We start from the raw sequence: 24,434 nt of genomic DNA, 5'->3' as shown, positions 1-24,434 counted from the left end.
AAGACTGCCTCTGTCTTCCTCACAGGACCCTTCTCACAGGATCACAGGTGAGCCTGTGTGCCACACTCCTCAGGGACACAGTCTCAAAGCTGAATGAGCTATGAATAAAATCTACACAAAGAACCCTATGTTTTTTCTATTCCTCACCATTCAGTTCTCCCAGAGGTACAAATAAAACACAGAGTGCACTTGACTTCTACCACTTCCCTTTCAGCGGTCCCCCTTTAGCCCCCACCGCACATTGGCTGGGTTTATCCCAGGGCCCCCCCTGAGATCATTCTCCCTACATCCCTAGATCCCTAGATCATTCTGCTAGAGAAGCAGATGGCCACCCCCATGCAATTAGAACCACTTGGGGAGCTTTTGAAAATCCCAATTCCCCGACCAAACCTCAGATCGATTAAATCAGAATTTCTGAGTGTGGGATCCAGGCATCATTAATTTTTAGAGCTCCCCAGGTGATTATATTGTGCAACCAGAGAGCTCAGGCACAGATAGTCCCACAGGCTTGTGCTGTCATCTGGTGAATCCTCTCCCAGCTCTGTGCCTACAGAGCTGCCTCCGCTCCGTCCTCCTCCTCCTTTTCTCTGCCTTTCTCATGCTTCCTCTAGACTCCTCAGCTGTTCTCCTCCCTTCCCCTTATCACTGGCAGCCCACTGCTGATTTTCTTGATGGCGCGGCATCCTCTAAGACATTGCTTCTCAACATGGGATCCAAAGTATCATCTGGGAGAAAGGCAGAACCTCAGACCTCACTCTAGACCTATAGAATCAGACAAGATCCCCAGGAGATCGGGTGCACGTCTGAGCCCAGGGGGTGCCAGCAAGTGTGTCTGTTGCCAAGACATTCCACGTTGTAGTGCTTCCGAGCTCTGTGATGTGGTCACAGACGAGCCAGCCTGAGAGTCCGTTGGTTCCAGAGTGACTCTCAGATGAGCAGATTGCATGTCTGCTTTTCCCCCATAAGGAAGAGGTACTCAGGTCAATTCTCCACTTTTTGGTGGGTGGATTGAATTTGTTGTCATTAATGACAAAAAAACACTCATCTAAAGACAAAATTTGATTCTGAGACCCTGCTTCCCATCTCTGATCCTCAGAAGTGTAAGGCCAGTGTCCTTTCAGAAGGGGCTAGTTGTACAAAGTCCCTCAGCAGATTGGCCCAGGCCACCAGGTGGACCATAGCTCTCGGTCCTTTGAGAGGATGGGGGCAAAATCATTTCTGTTCTGAGCCAGGTAATGCACTAAAGGAACAAGTTTGCCACCCAATCTGTAGCCACCAGCATGTCCTTGGGTGGCCAGGGTCACCCTAGAACATCCTCCTGATTTCACATGGTACATCTCAGTGACTAAGCCCATGAATCATCACATTTTAGCATTAGTAGCCTTAAGGTGATGCCTTGTTGGAGGAACCCGTTTTGAAAGGTTCTTGCTATATGATCAGTTAATATGTCTCTACTGGCATAAAAATTCATTTGAGGGGCTCACGCAGTGTGACTGAAAGTATTATGGGGGTAAAGCAGTAGCCTCTGGGACTAGAACTGCATAGACCTTAGGACTAAAAGGGCTTCATTAGTCCTCAGACCCCAGGCCTTCCCAAACTTTCCTGAGGATAGGATTCGCCTGGATCCCTAGTTTAAAACAAACAAACAAATAAAAATTCCCACTTCCAGCCCAGATCTACTGAATTGAGTTTCTGCCAGCAGGAGATCTGGTACCTATGTAGTTTAACAAGTGCCTCAGGTGAGTTGCACCAGCAGGAAAGCCTGGAAACACTGATATCCATCCCAATTCCCTACCCCCTGGTCCCAAGCCTTCCTAGGAATTGATCACCTGGGGCCATTTCTGACAGGTATTCTTTTTTCTTAAACATTCACAGACTCATCATTTCCTGTCACATAAATTATTCCTTTCCACGCACAAATTCTGGCTCCCTATAATTTCTCGTCATTAGCTTCTTTTCCAAACAGAACAATTTGTTATTTTCTCCTTGAGCTATAAACCTTTTTTTATTTTCTTCTCTTATTTTCAAAGGAAAGCTTTGAAATCACTGAGGGAAAAAAATTGTTTTCCTTTAATGAGATCTTGTAATAAAATTACTTAGATGGAAATGTAGTGGCATACCTCTTTGAACTTTTTAACTAGTCTGTCTCTGAAAAGTAACCTGGCTCGGGTGTCAGGCCACCAGCCCGTATATCCTGAAAAAGGATACATACACCCATGTGTTCTAGTACCAAGAGCTGCTACAGTTTGCAGATTTAAGACTTATCGCTCATCCCTCTGATTTAATTACATTTCAATTTAATAAAGATTTATTGAGTGTTTACCATGCACTAAGCTCTATGCCATTTGTAGGAGATGCTAATGTAAAATTCTTCTAAGTGGTTTGATTACATTTGCCTATAAGTCTCTTGATGGATGGCTCAGTTGCTTTGCCCCTAATCATAATTTTAGCATTTGGAGAGTTTCAGAGGTCCTCTGATCCAAACTTTCAATCTGCTAAAAATAAATCAATAAATGTGGTAGAGATTGTGTTCTTCAGGACTTCACCATCTAGTAAGGGAGGCAATATTTTTAAAAGAAATAACGTTAAATAAAATTAAAAGCATCCATTCACTGGGTATGTGAATAGCTCATCTGTCTGCCTCTGTAGATGGATTCATCCACCTCTATGGTATAATAAAGGAAGAGAAGGATCAGTGTGGAGCCCAGAAGCAGAGTGTTCAACTCCACCGGGGGTGATCTGAGAGAGGAAAGGACATTTGAGCTTTCTTCCTTTCATTTATTTATTCCACAATCACCTATTATCACTTGTACACTAAGCACTAGGGATAGGAAATACCGGGACATAGCGCCTGTTCTCAAATAGGTAACAGTCGATCCTCCTGACTTGTGGCTTCCATATTTGACAGCAAACTCTCATGGTACTTTTACAGTCATCTGCAGACTAGCACAGCATAGGGGTGGGATTTGAGTTGCTTGACACACATCCCCAGCCCAGGTCAAACAAGGCAATGTTGTGCCTTGTTTCAGCCGCCATGCTATAAACAAGTCTCCTTGTCACAATCTATCTAGTGCCACAGTCTTCATATTTTTGTGCTTGTCATTGGTTATGTTCACTATTTGAAATGCCCCCCAAATGTGGTGCTGAAAATGCTATCTAGGGTTCAAAGCACAAGAAGGCTGTGATGCACTTACCGAGACGCTACAACTGTTTGATAAGTTTCCTTCAGGCATGCGTGACAGTGCGTTGGTCATGAGCTCAAAGTTAATGAACCAATAATTCAGTACTTTCAGAAAAAGAAAGAGGAATGTCGCTGATATGTGTGTGCTTCTGCTCTGGAAAGTTCTAAAGTAATATCTATAATGTCTGACGAAGCTATGAAAAAGATGGAAAAGTAGCTGAACTTACGAATTCATGAAGTGAAGACTGATTTGCCAAAAAAAAAAAAAAAAAAAAATGGTGGACAGCGTTGTGAGGCTAAAAGCCAAAGAAATTTATGATAACATTACTCAGGGTCAGGAAACTGTTAAACCCTTCTCAGCTGGTGTTTTATTAGACAGAAATATTGCATGTAATTAATTATTTGTAAGAAACATATATTAAATTAGGTGTCTTCCAACAGAAACGTACATAAAACAAGTTTATATATCGATCTGCTGATGAAAATGTTGTGACCAGAGGCCCACAGGAACCTAAGCCAGTATTTCCCCTAGGAGCAAGGGCTCAGTATTTGCTAATGTGATGCTCGCAGCAACTTTATAGAACGTAACTACTGCAAATAAGGAGACTTGGCTGTATATGTAGAATGGGAAAGAGACAGGTAATCGATTGCTCTGCGAAGTGATGAATATCAAGACAGCTTCCTGAGCAACATTCCAGGGAATGCTGTGGACGTGACTAAGTGACTAGGTTCTACATTTAAATACATTTTTTTCTGGAAAAACTTTCAAAAGAAAATTTTATGTTTTTGCTTTTTAAGTTATGTGTGTATGAGCAATACTTTATGATTAGCTATGATTTCTACATGATCATCTCACATATGCAGGAAATCCTGCAGAGGGAGAAAATCTAGCCCACAAATCAGTTTCAAATGTAATTAAAATTTGGTGAGTTTAAAATTGTACAACTATGGAAGTGTAAGTTGTGTTATGTTTGGTAGACAATTTACATACTTACCATTGGCAATATCCATTTTGCAATTTTTAATTTTATAGCCCATAATATTTTGTTTTGGTTCAACTCGTATTTTATTTTTTAGGCCTTGAGAAAGTTCCTAGTCCTTGGTAACCAAGGGAAGATCAAGACTGGGGACTCTGAAGCTTATGCAGCTCAAGGGTCCTGTGAAGAAAAAGAACACAAAATTACAAATACAAAATTAGGCCCCTTGGAAGAAGTATTATTAGCTCCCAGGTTAATTTGCCTCTCATCAGCATGTATAGCCTATAGAATAAAAGGTCCTCTGCAGAGAGGTGCCTGGGTGGCTCAGTCAGTTAAACATCGAGTTCTTGATCTCAGCTCAGGTCTTGATCTTGGAGTCATGAGTTCAAGCCCCACATTGGCTTCCACACTGGGTGTGAAGCCTGCTTAAAAAAAAAAAAAAAAAAAAAAAAAAAGGTCCTCTTCAGAGGCCACCCTGGGTACAGGAAGACCAGGTAGGAAATTCTAGCAGTAGTTCAAGAAAGGAAAGATCAAAGTACAAACATGGGGATGGAAAGGAAGGGAGAGATACAAGAGATATTTATGAGGTTGGTCTGATAGGAAATGTCATTTGATGAAGGAGGTGTCAGAACATGTCCAGCATGTTTTCTGCTGAGATGACAATGAGTCAGAAGAGGGAACACGGAAGGGGATATGAGTGGTTGGATGGAGCAGATTTAGAAGATAAATGACTTCAGTTTTGGAAATATCAAACCTGAGGTGGCTGTGGACCGCCCCCAGGCACCACACAGTGCATTCTGGACAGAGATGGATGGAAGTCATTTTATGTCTATCTGGGGCTCAAGACAGAGCACCCACCAGTATGCACCAGACAGCTGTTGGCATGTGAATGGTCTCTGAACCCCTGGTGACTGAAGTTGATGAGCTGTCCCAGGGAAGTGCATAAAATGAGGAGGGAGACATGAGGGAGATACACTCTGGGCAACACCATCATTTAGAGGTAGAGATGCACAGAAAAAGAGGAAATGTTTGTTTCTTCATACTGTTCATTGAGAACCTGCAGGGATTATATACTGTGTACGGTGTTGAGTTAGAGAGCAGAGTCAGGTATGGAGGTTGTCAGCACCAGGCAGGGTGACAGGGAGCTAGAGGTAGAGGGTGAGCACAATTTGGGTTTTCCAGATGAGGGAGTTAATGAGCAAAGTCACAAAGCTCAAAAACCAGGAAACAGTGAGCAGCTCTTTCCAACTAGGATATAGGTTATCCTGGGACAAAGACAGAGAGCATGATATGAACATTGTACGTTGGCATTAAATTATGGATGGGCTTTTGAAAGCCAAAATATGAAGTTTAACCATGGGAGCCTCTGATGATTTTTGAGCAGAGGAATTTTACTCTCAGAGCTGAACATGAGGAAGAGGTTTTTAGAAGATGTGCATACAATTGGCTTTGCACAGACCAAATAGAGACTCTTATAATAGAAGCAGCAAGAAGCAGGGTGCCTGAACTCAGAGGGTCACTGCAGACATATGGAGGAGGGATGAAAGCAAGTGATGGTGTATAGAGGAACTTGAAGGGTTTTACTGATTGGACTCACGGGCCCTATGATGAGCAAATAGCGATGGGAGTCCAGGTTTTGAGTCTCGATGGCCAGGGGGCAAGTTCAGCATTCACTGATTGATCTGCAAAGCATATAAGCCCCAAAACCCTTGAGCCTGGAGGGAGAGAGAAATCTAACCATGGAAACCACAGAGCTCCTTCTCTGTGTGATGCCTCCTCCCCGTCCCGCACAGGGCTTGTGTTACTGCAGCCCATTCGTGAGGACCCACACCATACTTAGGTTGAGAGTAAAGTCAGGCTCAGCTAAAAAGCCCACATTTCCCCATTCTGCAGTTTGCTTTGTTGTTGTTTGTTCTTGTTGAATCCTAAACTAGAACTTGGTTTTCATCTGGTGGCATTTCTCTGGTTGGGTTTGGCCCCAGCACTCACGTCACTGAGCTGCTTTTAAACCTCCCTCATCTTCCCTGAATGGAGCCTGTCCTGCCTCTCACCGAGACAAGCATGCCTTCTGGGCACTTTGCTTTGGTTTGGTCTGAGAACCAGCCCATGTCCCTCATGTTTACTAATAAAATGGAGGACAGAGGGTCACACTGCCAGTCTCCAAGAGTTCTCCTCCAACATAGATCACCTTGAGATACCTAGAAAAGTGGGAATCATGGGCGGAGTAGGGGAGGGAAGCAGGGAGAGAGACAGAAGATGTCTCCTCTCAGTCCTAGGGAACTGGCTTCCTGGTGACCACACTGCCAGGTCTCCTAGAGGACTTGCTAAGAATCCACTGTAAGTCCCCTTGGAATTCCCACCTAAACCGCCTAAAGCTGCTTCTCCTGGGACCTACTCCAGGTGCTTGTGGAAAGGCTGCTTTTTAAAGTCTTCTCCTGGAACGTCTGGGTGACTCGGTTAGTTAGGTCTCTGACTCTGGGGTTCAGCTCAGGTCATGATCTCACAGTTTCGTGAGTTCGAGCCCTGCGTAGGGCTCCATGCTATTAGTGCTTGGGATTCTCTGCCCCCCTCTCTTTCTGCCCCTTCCCCACTTGCACTGGCCCTCTCTCTCAAAATAAATAAATAAACAGAAAAAAGTCTTCTCCCTCCCCTTGAAGGCTTAGTAAACTGCAGGCATGACCTGTTGCATGATTTGCTGGGCCCTGTTTTAAAAGCTAAGGATTTCAAGATAGCAGCATCAGAGCACTGAACCGAGCACTGGCTTTTCTGGAGTGGGGGGCCCATGTGACCTTAGAGGTCACACTCACATGAAGCTGTGCCAATGGCTCTGTGTCAGTGCATCGTGAGATGTGCTCATACTGTGCTTCCCCACTTCATCGCAGCTGTGGGTGCAAACACCCACCCGATAGACCCCCCCCCCCAACCTGGTCATAAAAGGTATCCACACCCTCTGCTCAGCTGCTCCCATGCCTGTACGCCCAGCTTACTCACAGAGACTCGTCTCTAGAGAAGGATTCTCCTTCCCTTTCTCCATTTAATTCACGCCACCTCCTCTCCAGCTGACCTTTTGGTTAATAGATTAACCTTTTGGGTAAGATTTGAATATTCTCACCCAGTCACAGGAACCACAAAATGAAAAAATAAAGGGATGTCCTCTCCTGGACAACACTGTTAAGGCGCAATTCCAGTGGAGGGGTGACCCAGGCAGTGGCTGCCAGCTGGGATTATCTCCCTGGAGAGGAGGGTCTGAGGCAACCTGGGGACACCTACACATTTGCAGAATCCCACTTGACTATCATCCTGGTTTTTTTTAGAAATCCGAATGTCACAATCTTTGCTTTTACCTAGATGAGGAAGTTGAAGCTGAGAGAAGTTAAACAACTTTCCAAGGTCACACAGCTAGGAAATAGCACACTCAAAACTAGAACCCTGAGTCCTAAAACAGACCACTTTTCTCTACACACACTGAAGAGGACCCCAGTCCCCCCATCTCATTGTTCCTTCTGTCCACAGTGGGGCATTTTATGAAACCCAGCTCAAGGCTTTGAAGCGGCTTCCATTCTATTCATATATAAAATAATAGACTATGATTTCTGCTTTCCTCCAAAGGATTTTAGAGTTGGATTTTAGAGTTGATTTCTGATTTGTTTTCAACTGAATACTTAGATCAATCACATTACAGTAATGTAATCATGGAGTACAACTTTAAAACTTCAGAAGAGGGGCGCCTGGGTGGCGCAGTCGGTTAAGCGTCCGACTTCAGCCAGGTCACGATCTCGCGGTCCGTGAGTTCGAGCCCCGCGTCGGGCTCTGGGCTGATGGCTCAGAGCCTGGAGCCTGTTTCCGATTCTGTGTCTCCCTCTCTCTCTGCCCCTCCCCCGTTCATGCTCTGTCTCTCTCTGTCCCAAAAATAAATAAACTTTGGAAAAAAAAAAAATTAAAAAAAAAAAAAAAAAACTTCAGAAGACACCCTATATCCTTGATGGGATTAGAGTGGTGTCTTAATAAAACCATATACCTTTTTCAGCATATAACATGTTCTCTTTCCAGCTAATTTTTATTTCTTGTTCTCACTCTCCAGAGACAACCCTTCTGCCCAGTTTAACCTCAGAACTCACATGAATTCCCGAGATCTGAGAACTGCCATAGAGAAAATCACCCAGAGAGGAGGGCTTTCCAATGCAGGTATGTGACCGAATTCAGATCATTCTAGCTTGCTTCCACGGTTCTCCCTCTGTGTGATTGTCTTCTAACATCCTATATAGGAGGAGGAAAAATAATAATAATCCATCAAGAAATGACACACATATACAAATGAATTCTATCTTTTCTAAGGTATCATCATGGATTCAGGGGTAAGAATCATCACCACACATATGCTGAAGAGTTCCAGCATGCCTGGTTCCTCAGGTTGGCAGCTTTCTTCAGGACAAGCAGGACTGCTATTGTAACTGTTTCCTAATTGACTGACAAGCCATAAACTATTTAACATTAAATGTTATAACCAATTCCACTCAGAAAGCTCCACAGTGCCCCTTGGGAATCTTCTTCCAATGAGCTCCCCTGTTCTAGTGTTGACTCTGGAAACAGAGACAGGTTCCTTGTTTCAAGCTGAGTCTCCTGAGATGTCTGCACCTTGGTGGTTAGGGGTGGGGTGGGGGGTTTACCAGAAGTCCAAGTCTAGCCCTCAATGTGTCCAGAAACCATTTTGCCAGTTCACCAGGAGCTATCCAGGCATTGGGGAACCCTTTCACACTAACCAAACTCAAAAGTTGCCAGTAAGCCTATGCCAGCATATCAATTCATAAATGGTAGTCTGGCTTTGGGGGCACTGGGAGGGCTGTCTACTTCTCAGGGAACCTCTTTGTATCATTGAAACCCAAAGAAATGGAGAAGTGAGCCACAGTTGCTTGGCATGGAGCACACAGAGAATAGAACTGACTCTGAAGGAACATCTTTGAAGTTACTATAAGTCTGATTATTTTGTTCTCTGCTTCATTGTACATCTCTGTGGACCAGTATGTTAGTATCTGGCAAATGAAAAGCCCTTGATCTTCGAAAAATGCTAAATAAACATTAGCCAAGTCACTGCTATCGGGGACCCCAAATCAGTATTACCACATTGCAAATGTAATAGACTTAATTTCTTTTTTTAAAAAAGTTTATTTATTTATTTTGAGAGAGAGACAGCATGTGAGCAGGGGAGGAGCAGAGAGAAAGGGAGAGAGAGAGAATCCCAAGCAGCCTCTGCCCTGCCAGAGCAGAGCCCGACATGGGGCTCAAACCCATGAGCTATGAGATCATGACCTGAGCTGAAGTCGAGTCAGATGCTTAACTGACTGAGCCACCCAGGTGCCCCGATAGAGTTTATTTCTGATTTGTTTTCAATTGAATACTTATAGCAGTCATACTGCAGTAATGTGTCATGAAGCAAAACTTTAAAACTTCTGAAGACACCCTATGTTCTTGATGGGATTAGAGTGGTGTCTTAATAAAATCATATACCTTTTTCAGCAGATAACATGTTCTATCCCTGCCCTGTACTGATCAGAGTTTGGGTTCAGAGAACAGGACCCATTTCAACTGGTTGAAGCAGAAAGGGGTTTATTCCTAGGTATTAAATGGTTTTGAAGATAATCAAAAGGACTGCAGAAATGAACTCTAGGTTGAACTTTGAGAGATGTTTTCTAAAGTCTTCCTGCAAAACTTGGACCTCCAAGGAGCTGCTGCCTCTTCCAAGATCAGGAAATCACATTCTCAGTTCTGCCAGTGGAGCCTCTTCAGGAACCTGATTTAGCCAGGAAGCCACCACAGTCAGGAAGTTCCTGCTACGGTGGTCAGCCCCCCAACCAGGCCTTGCCTGCTCCATTCACATGCACAGAAAGAATGTTCTGCACCCTGCCACCTCAATGGCAACAAAGCTAGACAGCAGACATAAGTTCCTCTGGCACCACCCAAGAAGTCAAGTACCCTACAGATGCTCATAAGCAGAAAGAGCAGAGTCCAAAATACAGTCTCTGCCTCTCTTCACTCTTCTCAATTTCATGTATGCACATCGATTCATGAAACTAGAACAAATCCAGGGCTGTAGTTGCAAGGGAGTCTCAACAACGTAGTTTTCAGATTTCCAGCCTCTGCTTCCAAGATGTGCTAGAAGGTGGATACAATGTGGGTTGAGCAGTAATGGACCATGGCCTCCAAATTTAAGATTGAGTGAGGCCAGGGGTGTGCTCTGTTTACAGGCATCTAACATTAAGCCAGAGGGGACTGCCAGGTGCCTTGAGGGACATGTCCCTTGGCTGTGAAGGCAGTTCTCAGCAGCCAGGTTTTCCCTTAGCAACTGTGCTCCCTTCAGCCAGATCACATGGGTTTCCCAAGACTTTTCTCCAGCAACTGAATGTGTGATCATTTGATCCTTCCTTTGACAGGTTAAGATTAACCCGTGGAGCCAGGATATTGGCCAAAACCAAAAAGCATTGAGTGAAATGACGTTAATCCTAAAGTCTTAAGATGGTTCTTAACTTTTATTTAGATTGAAGACCCCTTTGAGCATCTCCTGAAAGCTACTCCTCTACCCAGATAAATACTTCTATACACAAAATGTTGTGTATAATTTCAGGGAATTTGTGGATACACATGCCCATTGCCCCCAGGGATCCACAGAGCCCGGGTTAAGAGCACCACCTTACTGTATGCAGCTATGCTAACTCTAGGGTGACCTGGTCATCCCAATCTTCCCAGGAACATATGGGGCTTTCAGCGCTTAAACTGGGAAAGTCCCAGCAAACTGGGACAATTGTCACCCTGCTTGACTGAAAAATCCCTGAGGTCCTATGTGGTGTGAAACATGTGCTTTGGAAAGGCAGGCTGGGAGACTCCATTACATCTTACAACTGTGGCTTTCAGCTGAAATGGAAATCCAGGCCCAGAGTCCCGGAGTGACCTACCTGGGCCCACACAGCCAGTAGGCAGCACAGCCAGTGCTAGAACACAGTCCCTCAGTTCTTAGCAGGTGTAGTTCTTCCCTCGCCAGCCAGACCTGTGCCCCTAACTGGACAAAAGACACCACTCAACCTCGAATGTAGCCTTCCACACCCAGCAGCCCCTAGAGCACCAGGCTGGCTGACCCCCAGTGACAGGAGGTGGAGAAAAGGCTCCTGTCACTCCAGGTCAACCCCTCCCACCCCATGCTCCCAGAAAGAGCATAGTGTGGTTCCAGCATGCAGGCAAAGAGGGGACCCTTTTATTCCCATGAAAGTCTTTCTCATCTGTTTGCTGGTCCCTAACACTTTTTTTTTTTTTTTTTAAATAAAAGACAATTAGAAGTTAAAGGCTTAAAGTGGCATGGGGGAGGGAAATGGTTAGTGGTCGTGGTTTTACAACATTGTGAATGTACTTAATACCACTGAATTGTACACCTCAAAATAGTTAATGTGGTTTAAAAAAAAAAAAGTTGGTGGGGATAGGGGGAACCAACAAACAAAAGAAGAGAATGAATGGGTTTTTCTGGCTCTCTTTACACCACTGGGATCTTGCCTGCATTTCTAAGCACTCCAAACATGAAGTTTCTTTTTCTTCCAGGCCGGGCCATCTCCTTTGTGACCAAGAACTTCTTTTCGAAAGCTAATGGGAACAGAGGCAGTGCTCCCAATGTGGCCGTGGTGATTGTGGATGGCTGGCCCACCGACAAGGTGGAGGAGGCTTCGAGGTTTGCAAGGGAGTCAGGAATCAATATTTTCTTCATCACCATCGAAGGTGCCACTGAAAATGAGAAGCAGTATGTGGTGGAGCCCAACTTCTCTCATAAGGTACGTAACTGCCCAAGGGACCCACCCACCGTCAGGATCTGCTGCACTTTGCAAAGCTGTAACTGCCATCAAGGCTGTTCTCCTACTTTCGAAGAAGGATTGAGCTCTCTTCTAGGTAGGGGAGCCTCTAGTGAGGGGCTAATAAGTCTGGAAGCCAGACTTACCCTCTCAGAGCAAGACCCCACACCCACCTGGTGAACTGAGGCCAACAACAGCCCCTCAGGAGAAGCAGTGTCCCCAAGTCTCCAATAGAGGCTTCCCCAGGCTCTTTCCATGGCCACAGAGGACCTCCACCAGGCCACCTGGTGAGGCCTCATGTGAGCACACACACAGCCACATGTCCACTTGCTCACACACATGTGCATGCACACATACACACACACTGCAGATTAACCAACCCGATAAACAAGAAAAGAAAGGCATTGAATCAGGTCAGGCAGATCAGGTTTCCACACTCTGCTCATGGTTTCTGTGGAGATGGCTGGCAGCAGACAGGAGCAGGATAGAAGGGGAGCCAGGCCTCTACGCCCACTCCCCTGGAGAAGCTCACCTTTTGTATGTTTTACACAGTGCGACTCCACATAAACCTGCCTCCAAGGAAAAGGCCCCAGTTTGAAACGGAAAAGAAAGGAGGGAGGAATACGTTGTACTGGTTTGTCTTTGACGCCCTTCTAGCTTTGATGGTCTGTGTCTCCAGATCTCACAGGGCTCAACCTCCTGCACCAATCTGCTGACCACTTCATCGTCCTTGAAATTCTCATCTCCCTTGACTTCCAGGACACAGCGTGGCTCTTATCTCCTTTGCTCTCTCTACCCTTTCCTGTCTTGCACCCGACTTGCCCGGACTCAGTGCTTGGCCCTCTCCTTCCCTCTCACTGGGCTTTCTCCCCACAGAGTCCTCCCAGGCCACAGCCGCCACCTTCACTCACAAGTCACAAGCAACAATACCCTCATCTGTCCCCAACCCCGGTCTCTCCTGAGCTCTGTTTCCATCTGTTTCCAGCCAATTGACTTCCCTCCACCTGATGTCATAAAGAGCTTTGAATCTTGCATGTAAAAAGCTTGAGTGCCATCTTTCCCACCAAATTTATTCCTCCTCTGGACTTCACATGAATGGCCCCACAGCTGTCCCAGAGGCCTCGATAACTCCCAATGCCACCTCCCTGGGTCACGCTAGCACTCTGCATCTGGTCTGTCTCCCCCCTTAGGGCTCCCCAGTCTAGTTTAGATTCCACAATGAAGCCCAACTCCTGTTTATGGAGAGTTCTTCCAGTCCGGAGGGGTCCTTGCTCCAAACCCTTCATTGTCCCCCACACTCTTGAGGCCTTCTGGAGTGTGGTCCCGACCCATCTCCTGCCCACGCCAAGCACCACTGCCCTCTCCCTCCATGACCTCAGCCAGTGCCTGGTGGGTCTCCCTCCTTTCCCTCCACTGGCTAGAACTCAGCTCAGATACCACCTAGTTCATGGAAAGTTTTATAAACCCCTTTTAGGTTTTTGCAAACCAATTAAAAACATTTCCTAGGATATTTTAAAGCCATTTCTTGTTTTAAAATAAATTGGTAATCTTACTGCTTCATCTGTAGTCACCAGGTCTGTGACTCTCTCTGTGACCCCCGGACAGACAGCGGCAAGGAGGAAACACTTCACTTTAGGAACACAAGCCTGGTCCCTTCCAGGAGCACACCAGTCAGGTTGCTCAATGTTTATTTGTAGCTACCTTAAATTTTTTCTGGAACACGCTTGGGCACAAGTCAATAAATACTCATTTGTCTGGAGGCAGGGTCATCTGGAGGACAGAATGTGGGTTTTGCAGGCAGAGAGACTTGTGTTCCCATCTTAGGGACTCAGGGATGTCCCTTCACAGCCGGCCCCCAGTTTGTTCCTTCACGAAGAGGGGTTATATCCTCCTTTTAGGGTGAGGGCAGGGGGTTATGAGAGAATCTCTCCACGAACTTCTAGCATGACTCCTTACATATGTATGGCACCCCTTGTTGCTGGGTGCAAGGCTGCTCTGGAAACATTTCTTCAGCTATTTCTCATGTATCTTGTTTTCCCCATCAGAACAAAAACTTTCTTTAATCCTCTCATATGGTGGTGCCCACCAGTGCCAATCTTATGGCCGGCTGCCAGTACAAATGAACTGAGGGGCCCAGGGAGGCACAGGTACAAAGCTGAAATGAGTGATTCACCTCTCTCTAAGGATTTGCTTAAGTGATAGCTCTCCCCTAAAGCGGAGAGCCAGCTGAGGGAGTAAGACTGAGTCCAGAGATAACTTGAGGGATCTTTGCCCCAATGAGCACCTGACTGGGGGAACCGTGGTGCAGAAAGAGCATTAGGAAGAAGAGTGCAGAAAACAAGAGTCTGTTTGCTTCTTTCTTCGCCTGCCTTGCTGGTCAGGGTAGTGACAACAGCCTGGAGAATGTGACACCTGACGTGGCGAGTGTCCCTTCCCTCTGTCTTCCAGGCTGTGTGCAGAACAAATGGCTTCTACTCGCTCAATGTGCAGAGCTGGTTCAGCCTCCACAAGACAGTGCAAGCCCTGGTGAAGCGGGTCTGCGACACCGACAGACTGGCCTGTAGCAAGACCTGCTTGAACTCGGCCGACATTGGCTTCGTCATCGACGGCTCCAGCAGCGTGGGGACAGGCAACTTCCGCACGGTTCTCCAGTTTGTGGCCAACCTCAGCAAAGAGTTTGAGATTTCGGACATAGACACGCGAATCGGGGCTGTGCAGTACACCTACGAGCAGCGGCTGGAATTTGGATTTGACGATTACAACACCAAGTCTGACATCCTCAATGCCATCAAGAGGGTGGGATACTGGAGTGGTGGGACCAGCACGGGGGCCGCCATCAACTATGCCCTGGAACAGCTCTTCAAGAAGTCCAAACCCAACAAGAGGAAGTTAATGATCCTCATCACTGATGGGAGATCCTATGATGACGTCCGAATACCGGCCATGGTTGCCCATCACAAGGGTAAGCTGGTCTTGCTGACCAGTCCAGTGAGGGACAAGGAGGGGGCTGTCTTTTTATTTTGTTTTATTTTATTTTATTTATTTATTTTAAATACTTTTTATTTATTTAAATATTTTATTTATTTGTATTTTTATATATTTATATGCATTTATAAATGTTATTTATTTATATTTATATATATTTATAAATATTTTATTTATTTATTTATTTATTTATTTATTTATTTATTTATATTTGAGAGAGAGAGAGAGAGAGCGCACGCGCAAGCAGGGGAGGAGCAGAGGGAGAGGGGAACAGAGGATCCAAAGTGGCTCTCTGCCGTCAGCACAGCACAGCTGTGGCTGTTTGCATGGCTCACACTCATGAACCATGAGATCATAACCTGAGCAGAAATCAAGAGTCAGTAGCTTAACCAACTGAGCCACCAGGCACCCTGGGGTTGTCTTTTTATGCACTGGTTTTGTCCACCATTTAATAAAATGCCCAAAACCATGGGGAATGTATTTGAGGTGTTGGTAAGCACTACAGGCCTCTATGAGCAGCAAAGAAGGAACAAGGTGGGGAGTACCACGATGGTTTACAAAGTGTCATGGCAAACCCAAGGCCTGCAGATGACTGGGAACATTAACCCTCTCCTTTGCGCCCAACACTCTGAGGCATTACACACGAAGTTGTAATGCATTAAAAAGGAATTTGACTCATTATTTTAGTCTCTATTGAAGGCCACCAAATTGTGTTAGAAATTTGAAGAAAACTAGTGTTTTAAAAGAAAAGTACTATTTTTTGTAAGTAGCTGCTAGCCAGATGTTGGGGGTTTTGAGGAAACCTCAAAGAAATTTTCATCCAAAATACTTAAAGAGATATTTCTGAATAAAAATTTGTAAGAGGGCAACAGAAAGTTTAAAACTATGAAAAATGAGGGGCACCTGGGTGGTTCAGCCGGTTAAACGTTTGCCTCTTGATTTCAGCTCAAGTCATGCTCTGATGGTTTGTGAGTTTGAGCCCCACATTGGGCTGTGCGCTGACAGTGTGGAGCCTGCTTGGGATTCTCTCTTCCCCGCCCTCTCAGCCCCTCCACTGTTCACTTTCTCTCTCTCTCTTTCTCTCTCGCTCTCGCTCTCGCTCTTTCTCAAAAAATTAAAAAAACTAAAACTATGAAAATTGAGCTGTTTAGAAAATCAGTCCCATTAAATGCCTTTTTCACAGAATCAAGTTTAATCACCATTTTGAAAAGTACCACAAAATATCACAAAAATACAAACAACTGGCAAAAACCCAAGTGCTAGTAATAATAGTAAGGATAACCAAAGTAAACTGAGTTGTCCGTGAACACCAAAGACTGGACAGATCCATACTAGGGTAGAAGACTCACTCAGGGCCAGGGTTGTCCCCTTCTTCTGAGCCTGCATTTGATTTCCGTTAGTTTGCAGGATATTCAGTATTCTTTAAAGCTGCTTTAATCCTTCCCTAAACCAGGAGGGGGAAAAATAAACAAGCCTTCATGAACCAGCAGTTCTGCCTTCTGGGAACCAAAGTAACCAGACACCAGGTTCAGGCAGAGTCTTCCCAGTGATTTGCCCTTGTAGAGCCTACGGGGGGTATTCAACAGCAAAATGGTAGATGGCCTGCATGTCGGCCAGCAGTCACAGCCTCCCTCGGGCTCATGTCAGCGGAGTGAAGATAAACAGCTGAGACGCAGCCTTCTCAAAGTTCCAAAGTGAGTGGGCAGAGCCAGATGGGCCAGCTTTTGTCTGAAAGCCCAGGGCTCTCCTGCTATCTCCAAACATCTGTCTCCAGTTCATGTTTAGCTCCACTCTTACTCATTTTCCTAAATGGACATCCTTTGGGCCTCACCCAGAGGATATCCTCGGCCTCCTCATTAGAAGAAGCGAAGACTGAGAGAGACGTTCTGGGAAACTTTACAATAGAAGCAAATTATGTGGAGGCAATGAGCATTGTGTCCCCAGGAGTGTCCAAGCCAAGGCTGGCTGACCATTGGTCAGAATTGCCAGTAGAAGGTTCTCTACAAGGGTGGACTCAAGGATCTGAAAAGCTAAATTTCTAATACTGTTTGTGTTGCCTTTATTGGGGGGCAGCCTTTCAATCTTTGTGCAAAACGAGGGCTTAGCCGATCTAAGCCACGTTGTGCAGCAAATCTGTTCCCACTGCCACTTGGCAGCATTCTTAAGCCTAATGCTAGTGTTTGTAGACAACGACATAGACAATATCCAGAGAAAAGACACTGGAGAGGTAAGAAAAGGGACTGGCAGCTTAAATGCAGCTTATCGAGCCACAGTTGAAAAGCAGCTTAGGCCACAGCCATGTGAGGTGTGGATGACTCTCCAATCAGCACAACAGGGCGCTTGGAAGATGGTGACATGGGCTGCCATGCGCGGCTGGGTAGGAGAGCCACACCCAGGCTCTCCCCTCTGCTTCATGGCCAAGTAGCTGACCCCACTCTGCCAGCCTGCAGGTGACATGGGAACAGGCTTTTGCAGAGTAACCTCAAGCTCCCGCTGACCAGCTGCCCCCAACCCCAATCAGGAACCATCCAGCAGCGAGTCTTCCAGTTTTCCCACTGAGGACAGATGCCTAGTCTCTGAGTCTGTCCTCTCCTCCCTAGGGACTCTTTTTCCTCACTGCAGTCCAGAACCTTTAACCCCCCGGCACCCTTCCCCATTTGCATCTAGGCACACCGAGATCCCTCCCTAAAAAATAAAACCAAACTCTTTGACACCATGTTCTGCTCCACTTCCCACCTACCTCCTTCTCTTTGCAGCCAAACTTTTGAAAAGGATCAGTTCTATGTGCTGTGTCCACATCTTCTGTTCTTTTTCACTCTCACCTCACAGCAATTCATCTGGGGTTTTTGGCATCTACTTACTTCCCTGAAACTGTTCTCACCACTCTACCTATGTCTTGTTTTCTAAATCCAATGTGCATTTTTTTGTTGTTTGTTTTAATCCCACATGACCTCCCTGCAGCATCCAACACTGTTGGGCACTTCCTTGTCTTGAAAGCCTTTCTTCATACCAGTGATGGAGCAGACGCTGGGTCACCGTCTCTCCGGGTCCTTGTGCAAGGGCTCCTGCGCTGGGAATGACATTGCATTGTATGGCTTGTAAAGTCACCTTCAAGCCTAAAGTAATTCAGTTCCACGGTTTTCGTTAAGATCTCAAACTGACTTTTGATGCATTTAAGACTGAGGGGAGCCTGGCTGGCTCAGTCAGTGGAGCAAGTTGACGACTCTTGACCACAGGGTTGTGAGTTCAAGCCCCACGTTGGGTATGGAGATGATTTAAAAACAAAAACAATCTTTGAAAAATCAATCAATCAATCAATCAGATTTTATTTGTCTCTACACACAGGTAGAGCAGGCATGTACTGTGTGATGTCATCTACACGGCACCAAGTTTTACTTGTCCCAAAATACCCTCTACTGCCCTTGGACATGAACATCTTACTTATTTATTCCATTTTGTCTGGGTTTTTTCCTCCCAAAGATTCCAAACTCCTATGAGATGGCAGCTCTATCAATTTTGTTACTGTTGGCACATAGCAGGTGGTTATGCTTTGAGGAACACTTCTGATTTTGAATTTGTTTGCATTCAAACACAATAGCCAACAGAGCAACAGTAAGGCAAGGATTCATCAGCAGTACCTTTTCTTGGGCACTTTTGCTTCATCTAAACTTTGTCCCCACAGGAGTGATCACCTACGCAATAGGTGTCGCATGGGCTGCGCAGGACGAGCTGGAAGTCATTGCCACTCACCCCGCCAAGGACCATTCCTTCTTTGTCGACGAGTTTGACAACCTGTACAAATTTGTCCCCAAGGTCATCCAGAACATTTGTACAGAGTTCAACTCACAGCCTCGAAACTGAATTCAGAGCAGGTGAAGCACTGACAGATGCTGCTTTCCCGACTGGCTCTGGGACAACCCCAGTGCATTATGGGGCAGTAAGGTGTGTAGGGCTTGGACAATGGATGTGCTGTGATTGTTTTCTGCCTGTGTGGTTTTTCATACTTTGAAACTTGGAGTGAGAAAGATGATCAGAAACTTATAGAATGAGGCAAAATGATACATCATTTTGAGGGTGCTGGGGATTTACATTTGGTGATTATTTTCAAAATACATGTTCAGAATCGAGTGCAGAACTTAAGACAGGCTTCACTAGAGCTTTTGTGAGATTTTTTCCATTTTTATTTCTAATTACGATTCTGTAACCCTCAACAAATTTCATTTTTATCATAACAATAGAGGAGTAGCTTCATTAAATGTTTTAAAGGATTACATGCAATCATTCTGACCATATCATGACTAATGTTCACAGGGTTTATGGCAGGACCACCCTCCGCTCTTCTCGTTTCTCAGAGCACCTGCTATGCACCCACCCCTGGCCCATGGTAACAATACAACCATGGGGGTGCAGAGAAAGTGTGGCAGCAGCATAGCCACTCCTGATTTACCTCCCTCCTCTCTATTATCTGAGTCACTGTGTACCTGCATCCTATAGCGTTAGGAGTTGAGGAACGGCCCTGGAGGACCACGGTGATCTGGCCTAACAGCAGTGCGTGAGGCTGCTCTTGGCCTGAGCTGCACCTTAGACTCTCTTAGAGACTAAAATGCTGGCTCCCAGGCTCCATTCCAATAGCTATGGAATCTGGGTCTCGGGGGGTGGAGTCTGAACACCAGCATTGTTTGAAGAGCTCTCTGGCGATACTGCTATGCTGCCATTGATTGAGAACCATGAGCTGCCTCTGAGGGGTCAGTGTTATAGGTGTTTCCTGGGAGAGCCCCTGTTTGTGCCTGTTGCCTTGTGTCCTATTCAGTTTTACCATTTGCGCTGCATTTGTCGTTAACCAGATATGATCATTAATAGTTGCATTCAGATAAGCCAGGATGGGGTTTGGTTGAGCTCCACTTTCTACTTCCAGCTCCTGCCAAGGACTCATCTGTTAGGATATGAAATCTGTGTGTAATGGGGGAGTGTTCCAAAGAATCCTTAATAAAGATGACTTACCTGACAAATTGTGTTTCGTGAAAATGTGTGTTGAAGGCTGCTACCATGAATGGCGGCAAAAAGATTATACCTGTGTCAACACTTGGGACAAAATATTTAACATAAACAGTTTGAAGATATCTATTTAGCAGAATTTGTATCAAGCTTACCAAATTTCTCAGTACCTGGAGAGACAGTATATTGTCAACTAAAAATATTGAAGTCTACAGGGAGGAATCAAGTCATTAATTGTCAGCAATTTCAAATTCATTAACCCTAAATTTTACTTCAAAAGCGATTACAAACAGATTTGTTCAAAAACCTCCAAATTCAAAAACATTTTCAAAAAGGAAATTATTTATAAAGATACCAGTGACACACACAATTAGTGAGAACTTCAGCTAAGAAACTAATTAAAGAAGTTAAAACAAGTACAAGGAAGTCTTATTCTGCCTGTTTTGAATATGCAGATAATCAATACAAAAGAGTTTTGTTTAATGTCCCTTCAATGTACATACATAAAAATATGTACACATACAAGTGTTTTTAAATTTTTTGTCTTTTTAAAAAAAATGTTTATTTTTGAGAGAGAGCACGCGTGTGCAAGAGAGCATGAGTGGGGGAGGGGCAGAGAGAGAGGAAGACAGGATCTGAAGCGGCCTCAGTGCTGAGAGCAGAGAGCCTGATGCAGGGCTGGAACTCAGGAACCGTGAGATCATGACCCGAGCCGAAGTCAGACGCTTAACCAACTGAGCCACCCAGGCGCCCAGTTATTTTTTAATTTTTGAAGAAAAACTTATTTTGGGAAAATAGTTTTTGAATATAATTATTTCATAGGGGCCTTAATATAAAAGCCAATTTGTCATCAATACGTAAATATTTGCAAAAATAATATAATCTAAACCACTTTGGTGTCCTCTTTCATTCACAATACTGTCCCAGTTTGGAAAATAAATTATATGATCACTCTAGTTTAGGTATCATAGTTTTCAAGATAAATGAAACTTCTCCAAGTGGGCGCATTGTCTACATGTTGCCAACAAATATTTGAGTGTATGTGTGTGGAGGAAGGGAGCATCAGAGGTGAGGTCGTCGAGGAACCTGGAGACTATGGAGTTGCCAGAATCATCTGAGTGGATGTTCAAATCGCCAAATTTGGTGGCGTGAGTCAGGATGGAGAGACTAGTAGTGAGCCAAGCTTCACCATCTTCGGCGAACGAGAGGTGATCCAGTTGGGAGAAGACAGCAGTGATGAGGGTGGAGGGCTGAGGTCAGATCTCCAAGGGAGCTGGAGACATTGCAGAAGGAAGGAGGGAGACTGGAAGGGCAAAGGAGGTGAGGAGCAGGCCTCTCCCCACCCTAGGCGTGAAGATCAAGGGATGAGAGAGCACGAAGAGCCTCCCCTTAGGGTGCAGATGAACAGGGGCAAGAAAGCCCTGAGGCTTCTGGGAGCTTGCAGGCAACAGAGAGGAGTGGGCCCATGATGCAGTGGGCAGGCTGGCGTGGGAGTGGGCTGGGTCAGGTCAGGGTTGCACAGAGCAGTTTGGAGATAAGGGTCCTGGTGGTGATGGATGATGTGGGAAGCTCAGAAGTAAATGCTACCTTGCTCCACCCAGACTGTGCCCAACACTGCTGGGGCCAAGCCAGAATCTGAACACTGGGAACAGAACCTTACAGACAACTCACGTCAAACCCTCCTATGGCAAAAGAGAAAAACCAGTCTCGAGGAAGGTCATGCAGATACAAAGGGAATTCAGATCTCTGTCTTCCAACTGACTTATTTGACTGCCTTCCTGAGTGGGGGAGGGTTAGAAGTTAGAACCCCCACCCTCACCTCCATCTCTCTCTCTCTCTCTCTCTCTCTCTCTCTCTCACACACACACACACACACACACACACACACACACACAATCTGGGTCTGCCCTCTGGGCTATGGTCCAGCCTTTGCAGAGCTCCTGGGTCCTGCAGACTCAGAGCCAATCTCCTAAGGCAACTTTAACTTTCATTCCGTGGTCTCAGCAGAAAAGCTTCTCTGTGCCCTTTCTCCTCCAAGGCAATCAAAACAAGCCGAGAAGGAGCATCAGGCCAGTTTCTCTGGGTGCGTGTGATGTCTAAACTCCACTTAACTTAATTTTCCCACCTTTCAGGAGTTAGGGCCCTTTGAAAGAAGTTTCTTTGCTAAAAGTTTTATAACAAGGCTCTGCTAAAAATGTCCAGCCAAATGGACAAGGTTCAGGGTTCAGATATTTCTTATTTCTCTGGGCTCCTTAAACCCTTTTGAATAGGACAAAACCTCCATGAAGCAAGTTTTCCAGCAACAATCTCAAGGGGCTGGCCTGGGTCCATAAAGAAGACAATGCTTCTGTGTGCAAAGATTTTCCCGCCTCGCAAAGGAGTTTCCAACTAAGAATGTTATTTCCCCCTCACAATCCTAAGGAAAGTTCTCCCCTTAGATTACCAACACATAAATGTAGTAAGTAGGAAATACGCTTGAAAGCATGAATTCAATTACTTTGGAAAGAGACATTTATTCAGCTAATGCCTTTGAGGAATTCACAGTCCAGCGGGAAACACCACCAAATGAACAACTAAAACCATGTAATTACTATCATGGGATCATGCACTAAGTGCACGGTTGGTGATTGCAAACAACCTTATGAGAAATGAAATCATACTAGTGCCTGACAGTTCGTGAGTGTTTGCTGCGCACTGGGCACTATTCTGCGGGCTTCTCATGTATTAACTCACTCATCTTACCCCTATGACTTGCTGAGAGAGGTACTATTATGCTCGATTTACAGACCATGCCACCAAGGCATGGAGGCGTCAAATAACTTGCCCAAGGTCACAGAGCTGGTAGAGGCAGATCTGGGAATTAAAGCCAGACAATCTGACTCCAGGGTCTATATACTTAACCACTTTGCTTCTTGTTAATGGTGGCTGCATAGAAGGTTCTCTACCAAGCTTAACAGTTTAAAGTATATGTATAATTCTGCAAAGTGTGCTCCCAGGGTCTATTAAATGTACAAAGTGAAGAGTCTGTTAAATGTCCAAGGTACACTGCACTTCTCCCCATTCCTACACCTGATTCTCTGGCCGGCCACCTTGCCCTCACTTAAGATGAGTGATTTTTTTTTTTTTTTTTTTGAGAGAGAGAGAGAGATAGGGGTGGGGGAGGGGCAGAGAGAGAGAGAGAGAGAGAGAGAGAGAGAGAGAGAATCTTAAGCAGTCTCCATGCTCAGCAAAAGCCCGACACAGGGCTCCATCCCACAACCCTGGGATTATGATCTGAGCAGAAAATCGAAAGTCAGATGTTCAACCAACTGAGCCACCCAGGAGACCTGAGATGAGTGATTTTAACCTATTATCCGCAGTCCCTGTAGCTCCCTGAACACACTGGGCTCGCCATCCTCTTGTTAAACTCCTCATTATGCTTCAAGTCTCAGGCCAAATGCCACCTCTTCTTTGGAGCCCTCTCCGATTTGCTCAGATAGATTTAGACTCTCTGGATACAAAATCCTGACCCACCCATTTTCCAGCAACCTCCTGAGTCCCTCTCTTTAGGGGATACAATTCACACATGTCACTAGGGACATGGAACACAGGAAATGAGAACTTTGAATGTAAATCACCCAAACAGTGTCAACCCCTAATACAATGGCGCTGGTAGAATGGGAGGCGGAGATATTTCAGGAAGAGAGAAACATGATACGATGGCAAGAGAAAAAGAAGATCTAATTCCGTCCAGTCTGCACCACTGTTTAGAACGCCCTTCCGACGTCTACTACTGTATGTTACAATCGCTCTTTTTCTAGGGCTAGGGCCAAAATCCTCTCCAGGGACCCACCCACAGGGTAACTCTTCTCCTCACCTTCTGCTCTCACTTCTGCAGAAACGGAAACCCTTTTTTTAGTTTACCCTCTTGAATCTCTTTCAACAAACATGTTTTCTTCCAACAAACACCTATCATGCACCAGGCACGGTAATAGACACCAGGGTACAGAGATGATGAATAAGATCTGGTCTCTGCCCAAGGAGCTTAGAGGCCAGTGTGGGAGACACAAAGATAAACAGCTAACATCTGACTGATAGGATAGTTGACAGGCACGCTTGGGGAGGCTTCCTGAGCTGGGTTTGTCTGTTTTAGCCAGACAAAGATGGAAAAGATATCCCAGCAGAGGGAATGACAGGAGCAAAGGCAAGGAGGCAGGAAGCAGCAATGCACAGAGAGAGTGACAGCATGAAATGTGAGGTGTCCAGGAACAGAGCTGGGGAGCAAGGCAGGGGCCAGGCCACAGGAGGCTGCATTGGTTAACACTCTCTCAGTTGCAAGTAACAGGAACTCAATTCACAGTAGCTCAAGCAAAGGGGCAGTTTTTGGAAGGAAACTGGAGTAACTCATGAAGTCCAGGGTTAGGGAGGCAGCAGTCACAGAAAGGGGAGGAAGGTCAGGAGCAGAATAGAACCAGGCAGCCCTCTCCCTCT

The 24,434-nt window shown here is 45.5% G+C and overlaps 1 protein-coding gene across 1 annotated transcript in view; it reads left to right on the top strand.

The window, feature by feature from the left end:
- The window catches only part of VIT (vitrin), a 71,248-nt gene extending 51,270 nt beyond the window's left edge, over positions 1 to 19,978 (top strand). Inside the window, exons 10-13 of the mRNA XM_047069217.1 lie at positions 8,240 to 8,343; positions 11,740 to 11,966; positions 14,433 to 14,946; positions 18,652 to 19,978. Coding sequence (XP_046925173.1) covers positions 8,240 to 8,343; positions 11,740 to 11,966; positions 14,433 to 14,946; positions 18,652 to 18,830 — 1,024 coding nt within the window. The 3' untranslated portion in view covers positions 18,831 to 19,978. The remainder of the gene's footprint in view (positions 1 to 8,239; positions 8,344 to 11,739; positions 11,967 to 14,432; positions 14,947 to 18,651) is intronic.
- The last annotated feature ends 4,456 nt before the right edge of the window (positions 19,979 to 24,434 follow it).

The sequence above is a fragment of the Lynx rufus genome, unplaced genomic scaffold (assembly GCF_022079265.1).
Source record: "Lynx rufus isolate CCGP_SWC_20201006 ecotype Redwood Valley unplaced genomic scaffold, mLynRuf1.p SCAF_8, whole genome shotgun sequence".
Classification (NCBI taxonomy): domain Eukaryota; kingdom Metazoa; phylum Chordata; class Mammalia; order Carnivora; family Felidae; genus Lynx; species Lynx rufus.
Note: the sequence above shows the minus strand (reverse complement) of the source record. Positions and strands in the feature narration are given on the sequence as shown.